This window comes from Micrasema longulum, unplaced genomic scaffold, assembly GCF_059751315.1.
Source record: "Micrasema longulum isolate JH-2025_06_02 unplaced genomic scaffold, ASM5975131v1 h1tg003183l, whole genome shotgun sequence".
NCBI lineage: Eukaryota > Metazoa > Arthropoda > Insecta > Trichoptera > Brachycentridae > Micrasema > Micrasema longulum.
The window spans coordinates 30,104-46,757 of record NW_028280274.1 but is presented as its reverse complement, the minus strand read 5'-3'; the positions used below and the strand labels follow the sequence as shown (position 1 = coordinate 46,757).

The 16,654-nt window shown below is 31.1% G+C and overlaps 2 protein-coding genes across 4 annotated transcripts in view; both read left to right on the top strand.

The window, feature by feature from the left end:
• Positions 1-7,610, top strand: part of Tsf3 (Transferrin 3) — a 53,144-nt gene extending 45,534 nt beyond the window's left edge. For both annotated transcript variants that reach the window (XM_088241946.1, XM_088241945.1), the window contains 5 exons: positions 1,892-2,028; positions 2,921-3,124; positions 4,796-5,023; positions 6,192-6,592; positions 7,086-7,610. In XM_088241946.1, coding sequence (XP_088098072.1) covers positions 1,892-2,028; positions 2,921-3,124; positions 4,796-5,023; positions 6,192-6,592; positions 7,086-7,552 — 1,437 coding nt within the window. In that variant the 3' untranslated portion in view covers positions 7,553-7,610. The remainder of the gene's footprint in view (positions 1-1,891; positions 2,029-2,920; positions 3,125-4,795; positions 5,024-6,191; positions 6,593-7,085) is intronic.
• Positions 7,611-10,413: 2,803 nt separating this feature from the next.
• LOC148270993 (uncharacterized) lies at positions 10,414-16,405 on the top strand. Of its 2 annotated transcripts, XM_088241942.1 has the most exons (5): positions 10,414-13,211; positions 13,373-13,634; positions 13,742-14,405; positions 15,453-15,850; positions 16,152-16,405. In XM_088241942.1, the coding sequence occupies exons 1-5, from the start codon at positions 10,732-10,734 to the stop codon at positions 16,272-16,274; spliced, it is 3,927 nt and encodes a 1,308-aa protein (XP_088098068.1). In that variant the 5' UTR covers positions 10,414-10,731; the 3' UTR covers positions 16,275-16,405. The 2 variants fall into 2 exon arrangements, with proteins under 2 accessions (XP_088098068.1, XP_088098069.1); XM_088241943.1 differs by lacking the exons at positions 13,742-14,405; positions 15,453-15,850; positions 16,152-16,405 and having other exon boundaries at positions 10,414-12,654; positions 13,373-13,540.
• The last annotated feature ends 249 nt before the right edge of the window (positions 16,406-16,654 follow it).

The window sequence follows — 16,654 nt, the reverse complement described above, 5'->3', positions numbered from 1 at the left end:
TGGATAAATGGCGGTTTTTTGTGCGTATGTTATTTTTTTATAATTGCATTGTTTTTTATGTTTTATCACTACTCAATTTCCTTGTCACCACTCGTATAAAACATTTAGTTTTTATTTGTAGAAGTTTTGTTATAATATTATGATATCGGATATTTATAGTGAGGAACTTCAGCCCTACGGGAAATTGGATACAATAAATGTTTTCTTGCGTCCGGTAAAAGTTGGAGCGTAAAATTGCACTGCAAAGTTTTTTGAAAATGCACAAAAAAAAGAATAACAACGAATTACTTTGAACGACGTCCCTAGTTTGTATGAATCAACCCATGATAAGAGAGTTATGGAAGATTTCCGGTTTGCTTTCCGTAAACGGACCAATAAGCAGAACAAATGTTAGAGAATAAGCGAAAAAGAACCACCTACGTCACACGTGGTTATTTCAGAAATAAAAAACTTTAAAAATCATAACGCTGATAATAAGATACATATATATCGAAAATAAAAATTTTTGGGCTTAGTTTAATAGTCTGAACTTAAAAAATACTGAACTTCCTCATTGAGGACTGATTTTTCAAAGAGTCCTTACTCAAAGTTTATGAAGAATTTCAAAGTAGGAATCCCATTGTAATTATGTCAAAAGCTGCATAACTAGCAACAAGTGTCACTAAATCCGATATTATAAGGCTTTAAAATTTTACATATTTTTTCAAAAATCCTCATTTTAATACAAATGTTGATGATGGCAAATAACCGAAGTGTATGAAAGTGATCTGATTGCATGACTCGAATCTAAAATCACTTTTACATGTCATGCAGACAGATAAAACGGACACAACAAAAATAACTGTTTTTTCTCTGATTTATCGTTTTTTAAAGCCACTTTGAAAAATCACTCTTCAATTTATTATTCTAGGCATTTTTTTTAGCTCCATCACCCAAGTATTTTTATTTCACTTTATTAAAACAAAAAGATTTTATGCCTCTGATGTATAGTTGCAGTATGTAAATAGTATAATTTATTTATGTATTTGCCTTATTTAAAATACTTTTTTAAAGACAATACTGGTTAATGTTGTTATCTTCGCTATTACTTTATTATAATGTAGATATAAAGTGTTTATGTAGAAGAGCTTTTATATTGTTAATTCTTTTGTATCAATTGTTTAAAGGGTCTGCCTGGAACTTTTCCTTTCAATTTGTTTTTATACGTCATTATTTTCCCCTTGACTAAATTCATTAATATTGTACAAAACTATTAAAAATATACATAATTTCTTATAGCCCAAAGAACGCTATATCATAAAACAAATCCCATTTTATGGAAGTCTAGGCATTTACAGTGCTTATGATCTGTCAATTTACACACTGTGTTCACCATTTGCCTATGTTTAAATGTCCACATTTCCTTAATTCTTGCATCTTTTGAGTTTTTTGAAGTAAAAGAGCTGAAACCTTTATTGAAATGGGTGGGGTTCATCTGGGTGAATTATTTTGTTTCATGACAGGTCATGTAGGATTAAGGTTGTTGAGGGTTGGAGCTCCTACCACAGCTAGAGATTGACAGAAGACACGAGGTTGCTGTTTAATGCGTATTTATAACATGGCAAATAAATAATGAATAGTGTCGCACGAGTGTTAGGGCGATGAGGGGTTGAACTGGCCGCACTTTGACTACACGCTGTTCAGGCTTAAAAAGATGACTTGCTTCATCGGTCGTCGCACTATATTTCGGGTGAAATTATTTAGCACGTGTGTGTGTCATCGATCACGGACTATGAACCCCCACAGTCATAAGCCCTATAAATGCTTAGACTTCCATATCCCTTCTCAAGAATGTTTTTTTCTCTTTGTTGCAATAAATTTAGATACATGTTACATTGAGTGTTTGTTACAGATAACAGGGTCCATTGGTATTGCAGACCCAACTAGATATTCATACCTCTGCAAAGATGGAACAAAACAGCCATTAGTTAATAACACTTCCCCGTGTGTTTGGATCGCGAAACCATGGCCTGTGATTGCAGCTAAAAGGTGATTGTCAATTTAGTGGGTAGTTCATTGAGAAAGTTCAGTGCCTAGGGAATTAGATACAAAAATGTTTTCTTACACACTATGAAAATTAGAGCATTTAATTGTTCTGGGAAGTTTCTCGAAAATGTATGAAAAAATCATTTCAATAAAATGAACTACATTAAACTACGTCACGAGTTCTCTTAAATCAACCAATGATAGATTTCCGGTTTCCGGGAAGCCGATTCGCCAATCAGAACAACTCTCCGAAGGGATCTAATGACGTCACGCGCAGAGTAATTAAAAAATTGTAGCAATAATAATATGATACATTAAAAAAATGATAACTTTTTTTTTCAACTAGTCATAATTAACTATGCTGGAACATGAGAATCAAGTTTGAATCCTGTATCTCTAATCTGTAAGTCTACAACACTACCTCGGGACCACAGTTCGGTTCAATCTACAAGACATAAAACAAAATACAATATATAGGACTTTCTCACATTGTTTCTCGATATTATATTTATAAAATTTCGTAAGTGTTGTATCAAATTTAGAATATTATATTTAAAAAATATATATTTACACTTTACATTTCTGTTCAAAAAATACTTTAACTGCTTAACTTGTAAAACTCGTAAATCCCAAACTTATTTTTGTTCAGGGAAGACTATAAACAGATTTTACTTCAGTAGCGAATGATAACAAAGTGTGTTTTAAATAATAGAACACTGTACGAATACATACAGACGAATACATACAAATTTTATACTCATAGATTATTTAAAGTCCTTACAGAAAACACCAAAATATAATTTTTGACCATTTGTGGACTTACGAGTTTTACAAGTTTGGGTGGCAATATCTCCTGGCCAACTAGGGTACAAACTTATATTAATATTTTTTTCAGAAAGTCATCTGCTAGTGTTTCCGCCTTAGCGAGTCTTCTCAGTCACCAATACGCCGACTCCTGGCAGTCAGCTCTTCTCAGCTTGATAGAATTTTACCATGTACATGTTCATCCTGTACAACCACAGCTTCCAGTACAAGACTATCTACAGTCAGCTGTTGGATTTCAATCTGCAAACAGTTTTGCTGAATGCTCTCCACCAAGGTTATTTATACTTTTAGCTACAAGTATACTATTAATTTCACACTTACAAATTAAAATAAAATAATATACCTACCAAAAGAAGCCGTTGACTTCATGGCGTAGTGGTCAGCGCGTTTGCCTACCATGCAAGAGATCTCGGGTTCGATTTCAGACATGGTTTTATTTTCTTTCATGGTTGAGATGAAATATTTATTTAAAAATATGTTTTTACACTAGAATATTTCATAGTCCCTGGACCGGTACCTGAAGTGTAAGACTGATCATCTTAACTTCATGCAACAAAAATGATTAAGATGCACTGCGTTTGGTGTACCAATGCAGTGCCCTATGCACCATTAGGTGCAGAAAGGGAATGATGATGATGACTAAAAGAAACCTATAGCTCAATAAAGCAGCTTTGGAATCTAGATAATATAATATTTCAACTTGGAAAATGGATGACAATAATAATTATTTCTCATAAAACATGGCATTGTCTTTGCTTATATTTCAAATGATTCACTGAAAAAATATATACATTATTAGATTTATGTACAGGTTGAGGCGGAGCTGACTAAAGAGTTTTGAGAGGCTATAAATAGAGAATGGCATAATTGAAAGAAAAGTGGTTTATTTTAATCAAATTTGTAGATAATTTAATTTTTTTGATAATTGAAAAAAAATATACATCAACAAGATGGCGGCTGTCAGCAGCAATACACTGATAAAGGCGATTTCTGAAGTTTTCGCATGGTATGGTCGCGATTTCGACGGAGTGGACTTTGGTGGAGTTGCCGTGGGTTATTTTCAGTTTGATGAATTATTGACAATAATTGACTGCTACAAAATAAAGTTATTCTGGGAAAGGGATTTGCTGAAAAGTTTCCTGACAGTGATTTTAGCATTTTGCCTAGTCAATAACACTCAATTCTTGAATAAGCATTAGTTTGTAGAGATGATACGACCAAAATCTTCATGAAGAATTCTCCTCAAAGAGTGGTGTGATATCCTCGAAGCAACCGCGTGCTAAGCATTTTGATGATTGCTCAAATGCTGCTCTAACGGACTACTCATTTTTGGGGGTTTTAACTGTTCTGGGTACTAAATGTCCACCTTCTCTTAGGGTACTTTCAGTTTCTTCCAATTGTCAAATTTAAAATTTGATCTTGTTAGCAGAAGGGATGGAAATGGCGCGCGGAATACCGAAGTGTTGAAAAAAAGCGCTTTGCACGACGAGCACTGAACAGTTATTTTTGCAAAACGCGCGCATGACAAAACCCCAATGCACTCCTATCCAAATCATGATAATTACTAAACACGGGAAAGTAATAGATATACAATGAGACTACTCGTATTTGCCTATCTAAACCCCAATCTGAACAGTGATCCTTTAAAACTACTCTGTTGCCTCTGCCCCACCCTGTATTAATACCTTTTTAGTGTGCTTAATCCTACCAGAAAGAAATAGGTGCCTACTAAACGTGCATAGGCATCCTTAGGCTGATGGTGATTCTACTAAATAATGTATTAAAACATAGAAAATTGGTGTTCACTTTGTAATACTTAAAATAAATTTTGTTATCAGTGTTAGGTAGCTGCGGTTTCAAACTAATATTGGAACATCCATCAATGTGAGGAATACTTTCCGGAAAGAATGGTCATGTGATTCTTATTTTCTAATTTGGTTTATAGATCGATAGTAGTGTGCACTAACAGTGTAATTGAGAGGCACAAGTGTGACTGGTTAGCTGAAACTGCACGTGCATTTGGCTTGGAACCCCAACTTCAATGTATCCTGAAGATATCTAACAACACTCAAAATAGCGCTCCTTCACCTAATTCCATGTGTTTTGAAGCACTGAGCAGTGGTATTGCAGAAATCACAGTGGCTGATGCAGATTGGCAAGTTGAAGCGAAAAGGTAATATAAGAAAATATTGTATTATAGAATTAATTACAGTTTTCACCCTTCTTTACCCAAAATCTTCATGTTTGCTTAGTATTTATTATTTTGTCTACAAATCATCACAAATTATCACTTACCCTTAGTATTTATTATTTTGGCTACAAATTATCTTCCTTCATGGCATAATTGAATTTCTTATATTAAATTTCTTAGATTTTCACGGCCACACAGATGCAAAATGAAATTTTCTGGGCTATTATGGTTATTACATCAATCCTGATAATGGATGCTGTAATGCGATCCGAACTGTTGAAAAAAAGTGCAAATGACAAACTGCATAATAACCCAGAAAAACTCATTGTGAAACTTTGTATGCCTTCTTATTTTTCCTTCTAAGTTCATGTAATTTTTTCTTCAAAGATTCTTCTTAAATACATTTTTAATGAATTCTGATTTTAGTATCTATGTTCGTTTTGTTTTTAAAAAATTTAATTCTGTAATGTCTGTATTATACTGGTGTTGGTGTACCTATGTCCTTTTTTATATTTCAACCCTGTTAATATATGTTATGTATTTATTGTAATTTGCATTGTATTTATTGTAATTGGCATTGTATTTATTGTAATTTTGAACAAATAAATTGTTAAAATTGTTTGGTTCATCATGAATATTACTTATATAAATCTTGTTTTCTATACATATATAATATTATCAATTTGTTTTTGTATTTTGTTAGATTTCTAAAGTTCAAGATCATCCCTTTTATCTTAATTCATGTAAGCAAACATTACTTTTGTCAATTATTGTCAACATGGTGTTGCAGTTAAGAGATAATATTAAACATTTATTTTAGACTATGCCGTAACAGCTTTTATAGCATTTTTACAGAAATTAACATGTCAGATAAAATGGTACAATTAATACATAGAGAAATAAAATAGAATAACAAATCTCATTTGTCTAATTATATTTTTATTGGAAATAAACTCGAAAGCAATAGCTAAAAGTTATCCTCTTTTATAATGCTAAAAAATGATAAAATATACCTCTGATCTACTATTCTTATTGCTCGCAAGGAGTCTTCAATTACAATTAATAAATTGCATTTATGTATGTATATATAAACATCTATGTGCTTTATGTACAATTATTCATATCAATTCTGATTTATTTATTTTTCCAGAGATTTCAATCTTATACCTGTGCTTCATGAAACAACTCCCATAATGAATGACTTGCATATAGTAGTAGCAGTTGTGAATAAGAAATCTACTATCACGTCATTCAAGGACATGAAAGGGAAGAAGGTGTGCTTCCCAAAGTATGACGGTGTTGCGTGGCATTCTGTTATACATTACCTTAATTCACAAAAAATGTTTCCCAAACCGCTATGCCCCTTTGAAGATGAAATGGCTGAGTTCTTTGAAGGTGCCTGTGTTCCAGGATTACCTAAGGACCATAAATTGACTGATCTATGTGGGTATGATGGGGAATATAATGGAGATATTGGAGCACTAAAATGCTTGGTTGATAATAAAGCAGATGTTGCTTTTATAAAACTGTCTACACTTATGAATATATCAGGTACACATTTATTATAATCATACTTATTTGAAGCATAGTTTGAACGATCAGTATTTACTTAACTTTTCTATTAATACTTTTCGATAGATACATTTATATAAATATCGGCAGAAGCCCTTATTGATGCATCCCTAATTATTAATTAAAATAATGCATGAGCGTAATAAGTATTGTTAAATCTCATAAGTTCAATTAAATAATAGAAACTGTTAAGAATAAAGTATGATTTATGATTTTCTTTTAATTAAATCTTGATGTAATAAAAAATAAATTACATGATAGAGTATGGATACTACCCATTGCCGTACTCAACATTGTTATTTTTAGGTATGCTTCATATCACAAGTTTGCGGGCCAAAAGGAGCATTGCCTATCTATAATGATCTTTAAACTCCTGAATGGATTAATTTATAATCCCTTATTAATGTGCTTAAAAAAAAATATTGTTTATCTCCATTATGTTTTTGATTTCCTTATTATTTTTGCATTTCAGATTCGAGTGTAAAGCCTTGGACTCGGAATGTTAAATTCGAAGACTTTAAAATGATTTGTCCCCAGCAAAACGCTCAAAACTGCTTCATATCTTGGTCAACCATTGGCCAGCTCTATATTCGTAGTAACACGGGTGAAATGCGAAAACAAGAAATAATCAATACTTTCAAACAGTTAGATCAATTATTCGGGAAGAATTATAAATCTCAAACAAGCGCTTTCACCATGTATGGGCCTTTCGATCATAAGAACAATATAATGTTCAGAGATAAAACAAAGTATATGAGAACTCTTGCAGAATTATCTGAGAGTAGACTGCCTTTTAGTTTTGAAGTAATGGCTGAGGAGTATAAATTTGGAAAATGTGATATAGTTAATATTGGTGTTATAAATTATGCGAGAAATTCTTTAGTGATAAGTGTATTTAGTATTATTTTATACTTTTCTATTGTGTACAGAATATTTTAAAATACAGATGCTCAGCTGCACATCGAAGACAAAATAAATAAAACCCATAAACTAGCAATACCTTTTTTTAATTTACGATTTGACTCAATTAAAATACTATTGGATTTATTATATACACAAGTACAGCATGAATGAGTAAGCTAATAAAAAAAATGTTAATTCAGAATTCTAAATAAATCATTTAAAAACATAAAACATGATGTTATCTATATTTAGTTCTTTAATAATAGAGTTAGGTTAAGTTCAAATATATGGGAATGGATCACTGTGATAGAATATGGAATAACTGGTGAAAGTAATATGGCGATGCCCAATGTAGATATAGTTATAATATGTAAAATATAATAATTTTTGGGGACTTGAATAGTTTTTGTGGTTTTTTCATGAAAACTAGTGTTTTATTTTTAAAATTAGTAAATAAATATCATTGAGAGTATTGTCCATCGCTAGTGACTACTTTCTCCCATCTTTCTGGCAGCATATGAATACCATCTTGAATGAAAGACTCGTCTTTTGAGATTATCCACACACCGAGCCATTCTTTGTGCATTTTCACAAGAATGGAAGTGCTGCTCAGCTAGGCCATGAGTCATCGATATGGGTAGGACTTCCCATTTGAGCGTTTCCAAGTATGTTTTGACTGGCCTTGCAACATGTGGCTAAGCGTTGTCAGGCTGCAAAATTACTTGGACGTGTCTCATCGTATTGCGGCCGTTTTTCCTTTAATGCTTGGCTCAAAACGTCAAGTGTAGTTGATAGCGATCTCCTGTGATGGTTTTGTTGGATTTAAGGAGCTCATAATACACTACACCCAGCTGCATAGATGATGATGTTTGGTGAAGTTCTGTCAGAGGATGGTCACTGTAGGTCTCCGCAAGAATTCTATATGCTTCAGCTGCAGATTTAAAAAAAAAAGTATCACAGTAAAATTCCCCACAAATACTCTTTTTAGCATGAAATATTACATGTTTAATAACGCTATGAAAAAATATGTTTTTTGCACCTCGGCAGAATAACATATATTGTCATTTCAACTCTAATGGTGAAGCTTCACAATCATGTTGGCTGTAATGTGTAAAAAGGCTAAAATAAAACAAACTGTATTTATTGTTATTTAATAAAAAATCAATTCTGTATTTAGCTGACGATAAGACACATTGGACTCAGAAAGTTCGCGCTCAGCCACCGTATGGGCTGGGCGTGAAATATAGTTCCTCTCCAACCATATCTTAAAATTTGAAAATAATTTGTTGACTGTTAGAAAATATTGATTTATAAGTCGTTAATGTTTTTCATCTTATAAAACAAAACAATACGGACCAAAATGGACACCAAGTCGTTGGAACAATAGGCATCATCCCTCTGTATCTACACATGTGCATCTACCATCTTTCAGGAATGGTCAAGCAGCCACATCGCGGCGGTATCTACCTGCTATCCACAAAAGCAACTCTTCGGACATCTATCTTTATTTTGCTAACCATAATGTTGAAACAAGGTTTTATTTAAAAAAATAAAAAATTAAATAGTTTTTGCTTACTTCTTGGCATGAACACTTGACAAATTTGCTACTATGCTCTATGTTTACGTTTATTTTTTCTAAATTTATTGATATCATTTACTAGAATTTCACTCTCGTCGATGCGCTTTGTAGCTGCACGACGATTGATAAAATCTAGGTTCTATATGTAAATGTTATCGACTATAAAGTACTTAATTTTGTAAAACTATAATTCCAACCGTCCATGCGCTTAGTAGCTGCAAGACATGTTGTAATCTTACTACTTTTTATTATTATTATTTTCTTTTTTTAAATAAATATAAAATTTCATTAATACAATGAATTTCTTTGATGTGTAAATGAGGGCTAGATTTCTTACCGTCCATGCGCTCTGTAGCTTCAAGACGAGCTGTAATCAAGCTCTTATCTGTTATAATTTTAATTGATCTTAATTGAAAACGAGGAACTAGAATCCCAACGGGCAGCGCCCTTGACATGAATTAATCCAGCACAAGTTATTTACGACTTTTAGGAGTGGTCTGAAAATTTAAATATTTGAGTAAATAATATGAACTCAAGTATTTATCTTTTTATTTAAAAAATAAATTCCTTATTGGAAACGAGGAACTAGAATCCCAACTGTCTGTATGGACAGAGCGTATGCTCTGTAGCTGCAAGATGTGCTGGGATATTTTTCACAAAAATAGTGCTGTATAAATTATATATATATAAGACACACCCCAAAATTTATCTATCAATTTTTAGAAAAAAAAAATGTTTTGAATGATAAGACGCATCGGACCATAAGATGTACCCAAATTTTTCGTTTAATTTTCATAGTAAAATGTGCGCCTTAAAATACGGTAAATGTTTTACGTTTTTGCAGTGATTCATATTTACAGTTGAATTACGTAAGAAAATACATAATAACCAGTGTAAACATTTGAGTAATAATTTTTACAAAGAATAAAAGTAAAATATTTTAAATATATTAATTTGAATTGTAAAAAGTGGTCACTTGAACAAGTCAATGACAGGTCATAAGCCCTTTAAATGACTAAACTTCCATATTCCCTTCTCAAAAATATTTTCCCTCTCTGTTGCAATAGATTTTAATTTCAACTTGTAAATCAAAAATATATTTAAGTGCATATACTTTCAAGCAGATATTTATTTGATCACTAGAAGTGTTCTGGTAGGATGGGTAGGGTAGGGTAGGGTAGTTGATGATAAAAAAGTATTGACAAATAAATGAGAAACCAACTGTCTCGCATGTTTAATAGGTTTGTTTTGAAATGGTCACCATGGTAACCAAGTCAATATGTTTTTTTCCCCCTACATCGTGACACAAATTCTTTAGCAATGAAGTGTGCATGAAATCATTGTGCACAAGTGAACGTTTGTTTTAAAAGACCACAGTTTCAACCAAATTTTTTTTGTGATATGCTTTGGATAAAAATTGTTTTCATGTATTTTTTATGTAAATATTCTGAAGGTGTTTTTCAAATGCGTGTGAAAAAGTGTTTGCAAAAAAACATGATTTTCATTGTTACTGGTGTTATAAGCCCCATTCTCTTTAAACACTAAAAATATTTATTTTCAAGAAAATCAGAAAAATGCTTCTATAAAAATAATTTGTAAAGAACAAAAAAACTTTTAATTAATAATATTTCATAAAATGGAATCTCAAATGGAACAAGAAAATAAAATAACTAGGGCAACCGAAATAACTAAAAAGGTCAAAAAACAGTTGCCGAAAACAAGTGAAATTATGAAAAATAGTTCCCAACTTGAAAATAAAAAAGACAGAACAGTTGTAACAAAGTCGTTTAGAGTGAAAACTGATTTTGCTGGAAAAAATTCTTCAGATGAAAAGAAAATAAAGTCATTTAAAGTTAAAACTGAAATTGCTGGAAAAAATTCTTCAGATGACACGAAAACAGAGTCATTTAAAGTTAAAACTGATATTGCCGGAAAAAATTCTTCAGATGAAAAGAAAACAAAGGCATTTAAAGTTAAAACTGATATCGCTGGAAAAAAATCTTCAGATGAAACGAAAACAAAGTCATTATATACTTTAAATAAAGATAAACATGATGATAAGAGTAATTCAAAGACTAGCAAATTTAAAGACCCTCTGACAAAAAAAATAAATAATTTGTTCCATAAAATCGGTGAACAATCTAGCAAAAATTCTAGTGGTTCGAAAGATGGTGAAATAAGGAAAGGAAATGTCCTATTAAAGGAAAAGAAATTAACTAAACGATACGAAGATAAGAGTCTCCGATCAAAAGAAGACAAAAGAGTTAAAAATGCTATTGCTGCTATTGATAACAATCGTATCACTAATGTTACTGTAAATTCGCCTAATCTTAAAAGAAAACGAATGGTTACACCCACTAAAGTTTCACAGGATAGTTCTATGTTAAATGAACTAACGAAACAGACTACAGAAATTCTCGTAGATAATTTAGATTTGGCTGATTCCGAAAAAATTAAACATAATCGATATCGCACCCGAACTTTGGAACCACAAGAAATTAAGGTAATGAAAGAAAGCAATGTAAGTAATACTAACAATACCGAAATGACAAAACTTTTAAAAAACTTCAGTTCTGACCAAAATCATCCATTAATTGGTAAACCTAAAGCTTTTTTTGTAGAATTAAACGAAAGTACATTAAACCTAAGAAGTGGTTCATTATTGAAAACTAATAAACCAATAGATAAATCACCAGCTGATTCAGAAGCTGAATCCCCTGATTATGAAGATGATTTTGAATCATATGAATCAGATTTTGAATCATTTAATTCATCTTTACATAGTGAATCATCCAACGAATCTAATCATTCATCGAAAAAAAGAGAATTCTGTTCAGACAGCAGGAAGTCCTCTATTAATGATGATGATAGTTTTAGCACTAGAAAAACACAAATACACGATGAAGAGTCAAATTTAGATTCTGGAAATTTTGATTTAAGGGAAATTAAATCATCTAAAACATGTAATGTAAAAATGGGTGGCATAAAAGAAGATATCCTTGAAGTAAATGAGATACCTTATACTTTTGTTAATATGAAAGTAAATGATTCGATGAAGCAGATTTCTTACACTGATGAGGGTTTTGACGAAAACTCTGGAGGATTTTCTAGTACTTCAAATTCTGCTCTTATTAAAGGAGAAGATGCGCCAAACCCCTCTAAAAGACTAAATAGTTTGTATGAATTTAAAGCCAAAAGAAGTGCTCTTTCAAACTACTACGCACAAAGAGCACTGGATCTAAGTAATTTAATAACATTAGACAAAGTGAAGTTTTCTCTTTTTGAAATACATCCTGTTCCTTATGATGTTTTCATAAAAACATTTGGAAAATCAAATTTCATACAGAATTCATGCCAAACTAATGATGATTATGTTGATGAAATAACTCAAACTGATTTAATATTTACAGATAACAAATGGACTCAAAACCCGATAGCATTTTCAAAGTTTGATATATGTATAACAAGACCAGAAGAAAAACCGAAAGTCAAATACCAATCCTTCAATTTTGAAATTCTGAATGAAGTTCAAAATAGAATGCTTCCTAATGATTCCAATGTAATAACTATAAAAAATATAGAAAATCCTTTAGAAATTTATTATAAGCAACGACTGGGCTCTAATATATCATCCAACGAACTAAAGAGAAATATTGAACTAAATATTTTATCAAGGGATCACAATTTTTTTTCCAAATTTTATAAATTTATGAAAAAAGTTGGTAAATTCATGATCGAATATCTTGAATATAGATCTACTGACACTCATGAAAATTTCACTGTTAAATCTGATTTCAAGATAAGTAAAAGCTTTACTGAACCACTGCGAAATATACCCAAAATTGATTATTTAAAAGATAGGCAGCCTATGCTAGTATCATTTTCCAATGTTTCTGTGAATAGTTTTTTAACAGTTCATGGAAGAAGAATTCTTCAGAATAACAAATTTAAAGACACGGAAGACAATATTTCATCTAAAACCCTAATATGTGTTTGGTATTACCAACTCACTATACCTTCTGAGCCATCTAAGGTGTTATTTTGTATTGGAGATGTGACTTGTTGTCAACTCTTGGGAGGAATGTTTGGAATAGTTGTTGCTGGTTTATCAGATGGGTAAGAAATGTGTTCACATCTGTTTCACCTTCACTCGTTGTTTCAACATTTGTTTTACATTACCAAGTGTCTTAAGTATTACACAATTTTTAATATCTTTATTAAAACACAAATCTTATCCACGCCTGTTACATTTTATCATTGGTGTATGTATATTTCAGTACTATATCTGCTTGGGATTTAAAAGAAGATGATATATGGCATAATTTACCTAAAGATATTGATTTATCACTTGGTAAGGTGAATGTAGAAAATGGTCATGGTGATTATCCCATACTACGACATAGTTCATTCAATTCTTGTAATATTTTCGTAAAATCAAACACCGATCTCTGGGCAGGGCCAGTGGTTGATATTTTATTCTTCAAACCCGCCTCACAACAGAGAAATGAATCATTAGAAAAACAAGAACCAACTAATCAGGTATTTGAATGAATTACACAATATATACATTTTTTTAATACCGTCTAGTATTTATACTTCTAACTTGTGAAGCTCGCAAAAAAATATAAAACGTTTCTTTATTTTAGTTTTGTTCATTACAAAAATATGGAATTTTGACAATCTGGACAGTTATGAACCAAATGAATATTATTTCTGATGCACTGAATGAAATGAATTTTAAAACTACCGACAGCCAGTACTCATACTGGTCGAAAGTTACTCTTCATAAAAGTTTGGTAATAAATATGGCACGTGTTGACGTAGATCGTAGGATCAATTTAATGCCTGGTACTAAAACTTCAGAGTCCAAGGAATTTTTGTATCCATTATTTCCACTCACATATATCCACCGAAGGAATTCACTGAAGAAGTCATTGTGTTTGAAAAATGAAAACCCAAAAAAGAAAAAAGAATTAGATATATCACGAAACATGTTTCCGATTAAAATAATGACAAATATAAATGACCCTTCTCTCAGGAATAAAATATTTGGCGATGTTGAAATAGACAATAATGAGCAAGACAGTGCTGCTACATCTATTAAGAATAGTTTGGAATCTAACTCTAAAAATGCCTCATCACTAGTTTCAGAACAAAGCATTTGGCAAATGAGATTGATTTGCACAGAGGTAAAGTTTATGCAAGATCATAATAATGAAGGACACTTTCTAATTGCATGCAATGGAGGGAAGGTTGCGCATTATTTACAAGAAGGTTACATCAGAGATCCATGCGTATTTTTCTGCAGTGGTAAGTAACAATATAAGCGATTTAATGAACGTTGTAATCTCATTTTGGATAACACTAAAAATTTGCAATCACTATGCGAGCGATTTTCACCACAAATAAATAAAATGTGTTGCTGAATACTTAAACTATTGTGCAAAAATATTATTTTGAATATTAAGAACCTGTTAAAACTAACTGTCAATATATTGAATTTACCAAACTACTAAATTTATTTTTTTAATTAAATAAGTCAACTACATATTTAGACATTATTATTTATGGTTGTAAATCACAAGTGTATTCACTATATCCTTTTCAAGGTTGAATTAAAAAATTTAAAACTTAGGTAAATATATAAATTCCTATTTTAGGAACTAATCTTTTGAACCATTATTTAAAATGTTTGTATTTATTTTAGTCTATTGATTTTGCAACAAATTTCAACACGAATTTCAAAAATGTTTCAAATATATCAAATATATTAAAAACAATTTTGGAAAATTCTGTGATGAAAACTAGACCAATTTCATTAATTATGTTTACTCATGTGTACTAAAAAAAAAACCACATATTATTTATTAAAATAAATCAAATAGTCACAACACTGAATAATGTAAGTCTGTACCGCTGGCTCAGAAGAAGTCCATCTACATATTAATACATTAATATGTAGATGGACTTCTTGATAGAAGATTATTGTTTTGATTACCTACCTACCTAATATGTATGTTTCGAGTAACTATGATTTTTATGCTCACTATGCAATTTTACAAGCGTTCATTGTGCATATCGTCAGCCTGACTTGTAAAACTCAAGTTTCTAACTTGTTTTTGTTTATGGGAGAGTAACAGTTTTTACTTCAGTAGCGAATGCTAGCAGAGTTATTTTTAATATAAAAAATAAAGAAAAATGGAACACTAGGAATATAAAAGTTTTACAAGTTAGGGTGGCAATATAAGATGCGGTTTATATTAAAGTTCACTTTAACTTGATGTAAAATAATTTTAAATTATAAAACAGTTTAATTTAGCCTATGATTCTAGCTATCGGTGCTTTTTATAATTTTAGATAATACTGCTACAGTAAATGCAATTGAAGTATGTCCATACGAGTTGCTGTATTTCTTAGTCAGCTGTGATGATTACAGTATATATCTATGTAGTCTGACCAATGGGAGGCCTTTGAAGACTTTCTTTAACCAACATGGTATAACAGAACTTATCTCTGGGCAAAATTTCTTGGAGAGGTACCAAAAGGAAGATATCATCAGTGTCCAGTGGTCTAAAATAAGGCCATGTTTGTTTATTGCCCTCAGCAGGAAGGGAAGAGTTACTGTATGGGACTTGATGAAAAGCGATTTGGTTCCTATTATTATTGAGAAAATTAATTCCGATAGTGATGCAGTAAAAGAAATCAAATTAGCCAGTGCACCCGAAAGGAAACATGGATTTGAAAATGAATTATTGGTGATTATTTTCCTAATTTTCTTTAAAATTATTGTAAAGATATTAAAAAACAAATTAGATACTCTTAAATTTATTGATACATTTTTCCATGGAACAATAAGATTCGAATCAAGCTGCTTTGCCAATTTTATGGTGAAACAAGTTAGCTACTTACCTAAGTTTACCATGTGTATTTAAATTTGTTACAAGATACGATATTACAGTTTGCAAGAGTAAAATTGGTCAGAAAAATGAATATTTTCAGTAACAACTAGCTATTATGCAGCTTTACATTAGATTACATTGTTTTTTTGCATTTCAGATATTGATGTACGCGTCTGGAAAAATAGAAATGCACACACTAAATGAACAGTTACTTTATTCTAGTAATATTAGCAGTGGTCAGGAGAGACAAATCCTGAGCAAATATTTTGGGCTACTGTAAACAATGAAATAACATAATATCACTTAGTACCTTCTACTTTATTACTCACACTTTTCCTGTTTGCGTTAACTAAATTATAAATATTATTTTTTGAAACTGAACTCAAATGAATAAATATTTATTGAAATTTTTTTATTAAATTTATTTATGAATTAAAATTGTGATAGCATAAATTCAAGCAGCCAGCTAAACTTTTCAACGTATTTTCTTTGTAAAAATGACACGTGGAGAACACAAATTTGAATGACAAAAATATATGCATATTTAAAGATATAATATTTAGGAAGTAACCGGTATATTTTTTATTGTTTGTATAGAAATGTTTATATCTTATACCTCAGGCTTGGCTAAAATCACTTCAATGTTAGTGATCAGGAATC

What these genes read in the sequence shown, in the direction of transcription:
- LOC148270993 (XM_088241942.1), top strand. Translation starts at nt 10,732, where the DNA reads ATGGAATCTCAAATGGAACAAGAAAATAAAATAACTAGGGCAACCGAA. An exon ending in AACAAGAACCAACTAATCAG is followed by an intron (nt 13,635 to 13,741) that starts GTATTTGAATGA and finishes TCTTTATTTTAG; the next exon opens with TTTTGTTCATTACAAAAATA. An exon ending in ATGCGTATTTTTCTGCAGTG is followed by an intron (nt 14,406 to 15,452) that starts GTAAGTAACAAT and finishes TTATAATTTTAG; the next exon opens with ATAATACTGCTACAGTAAAT.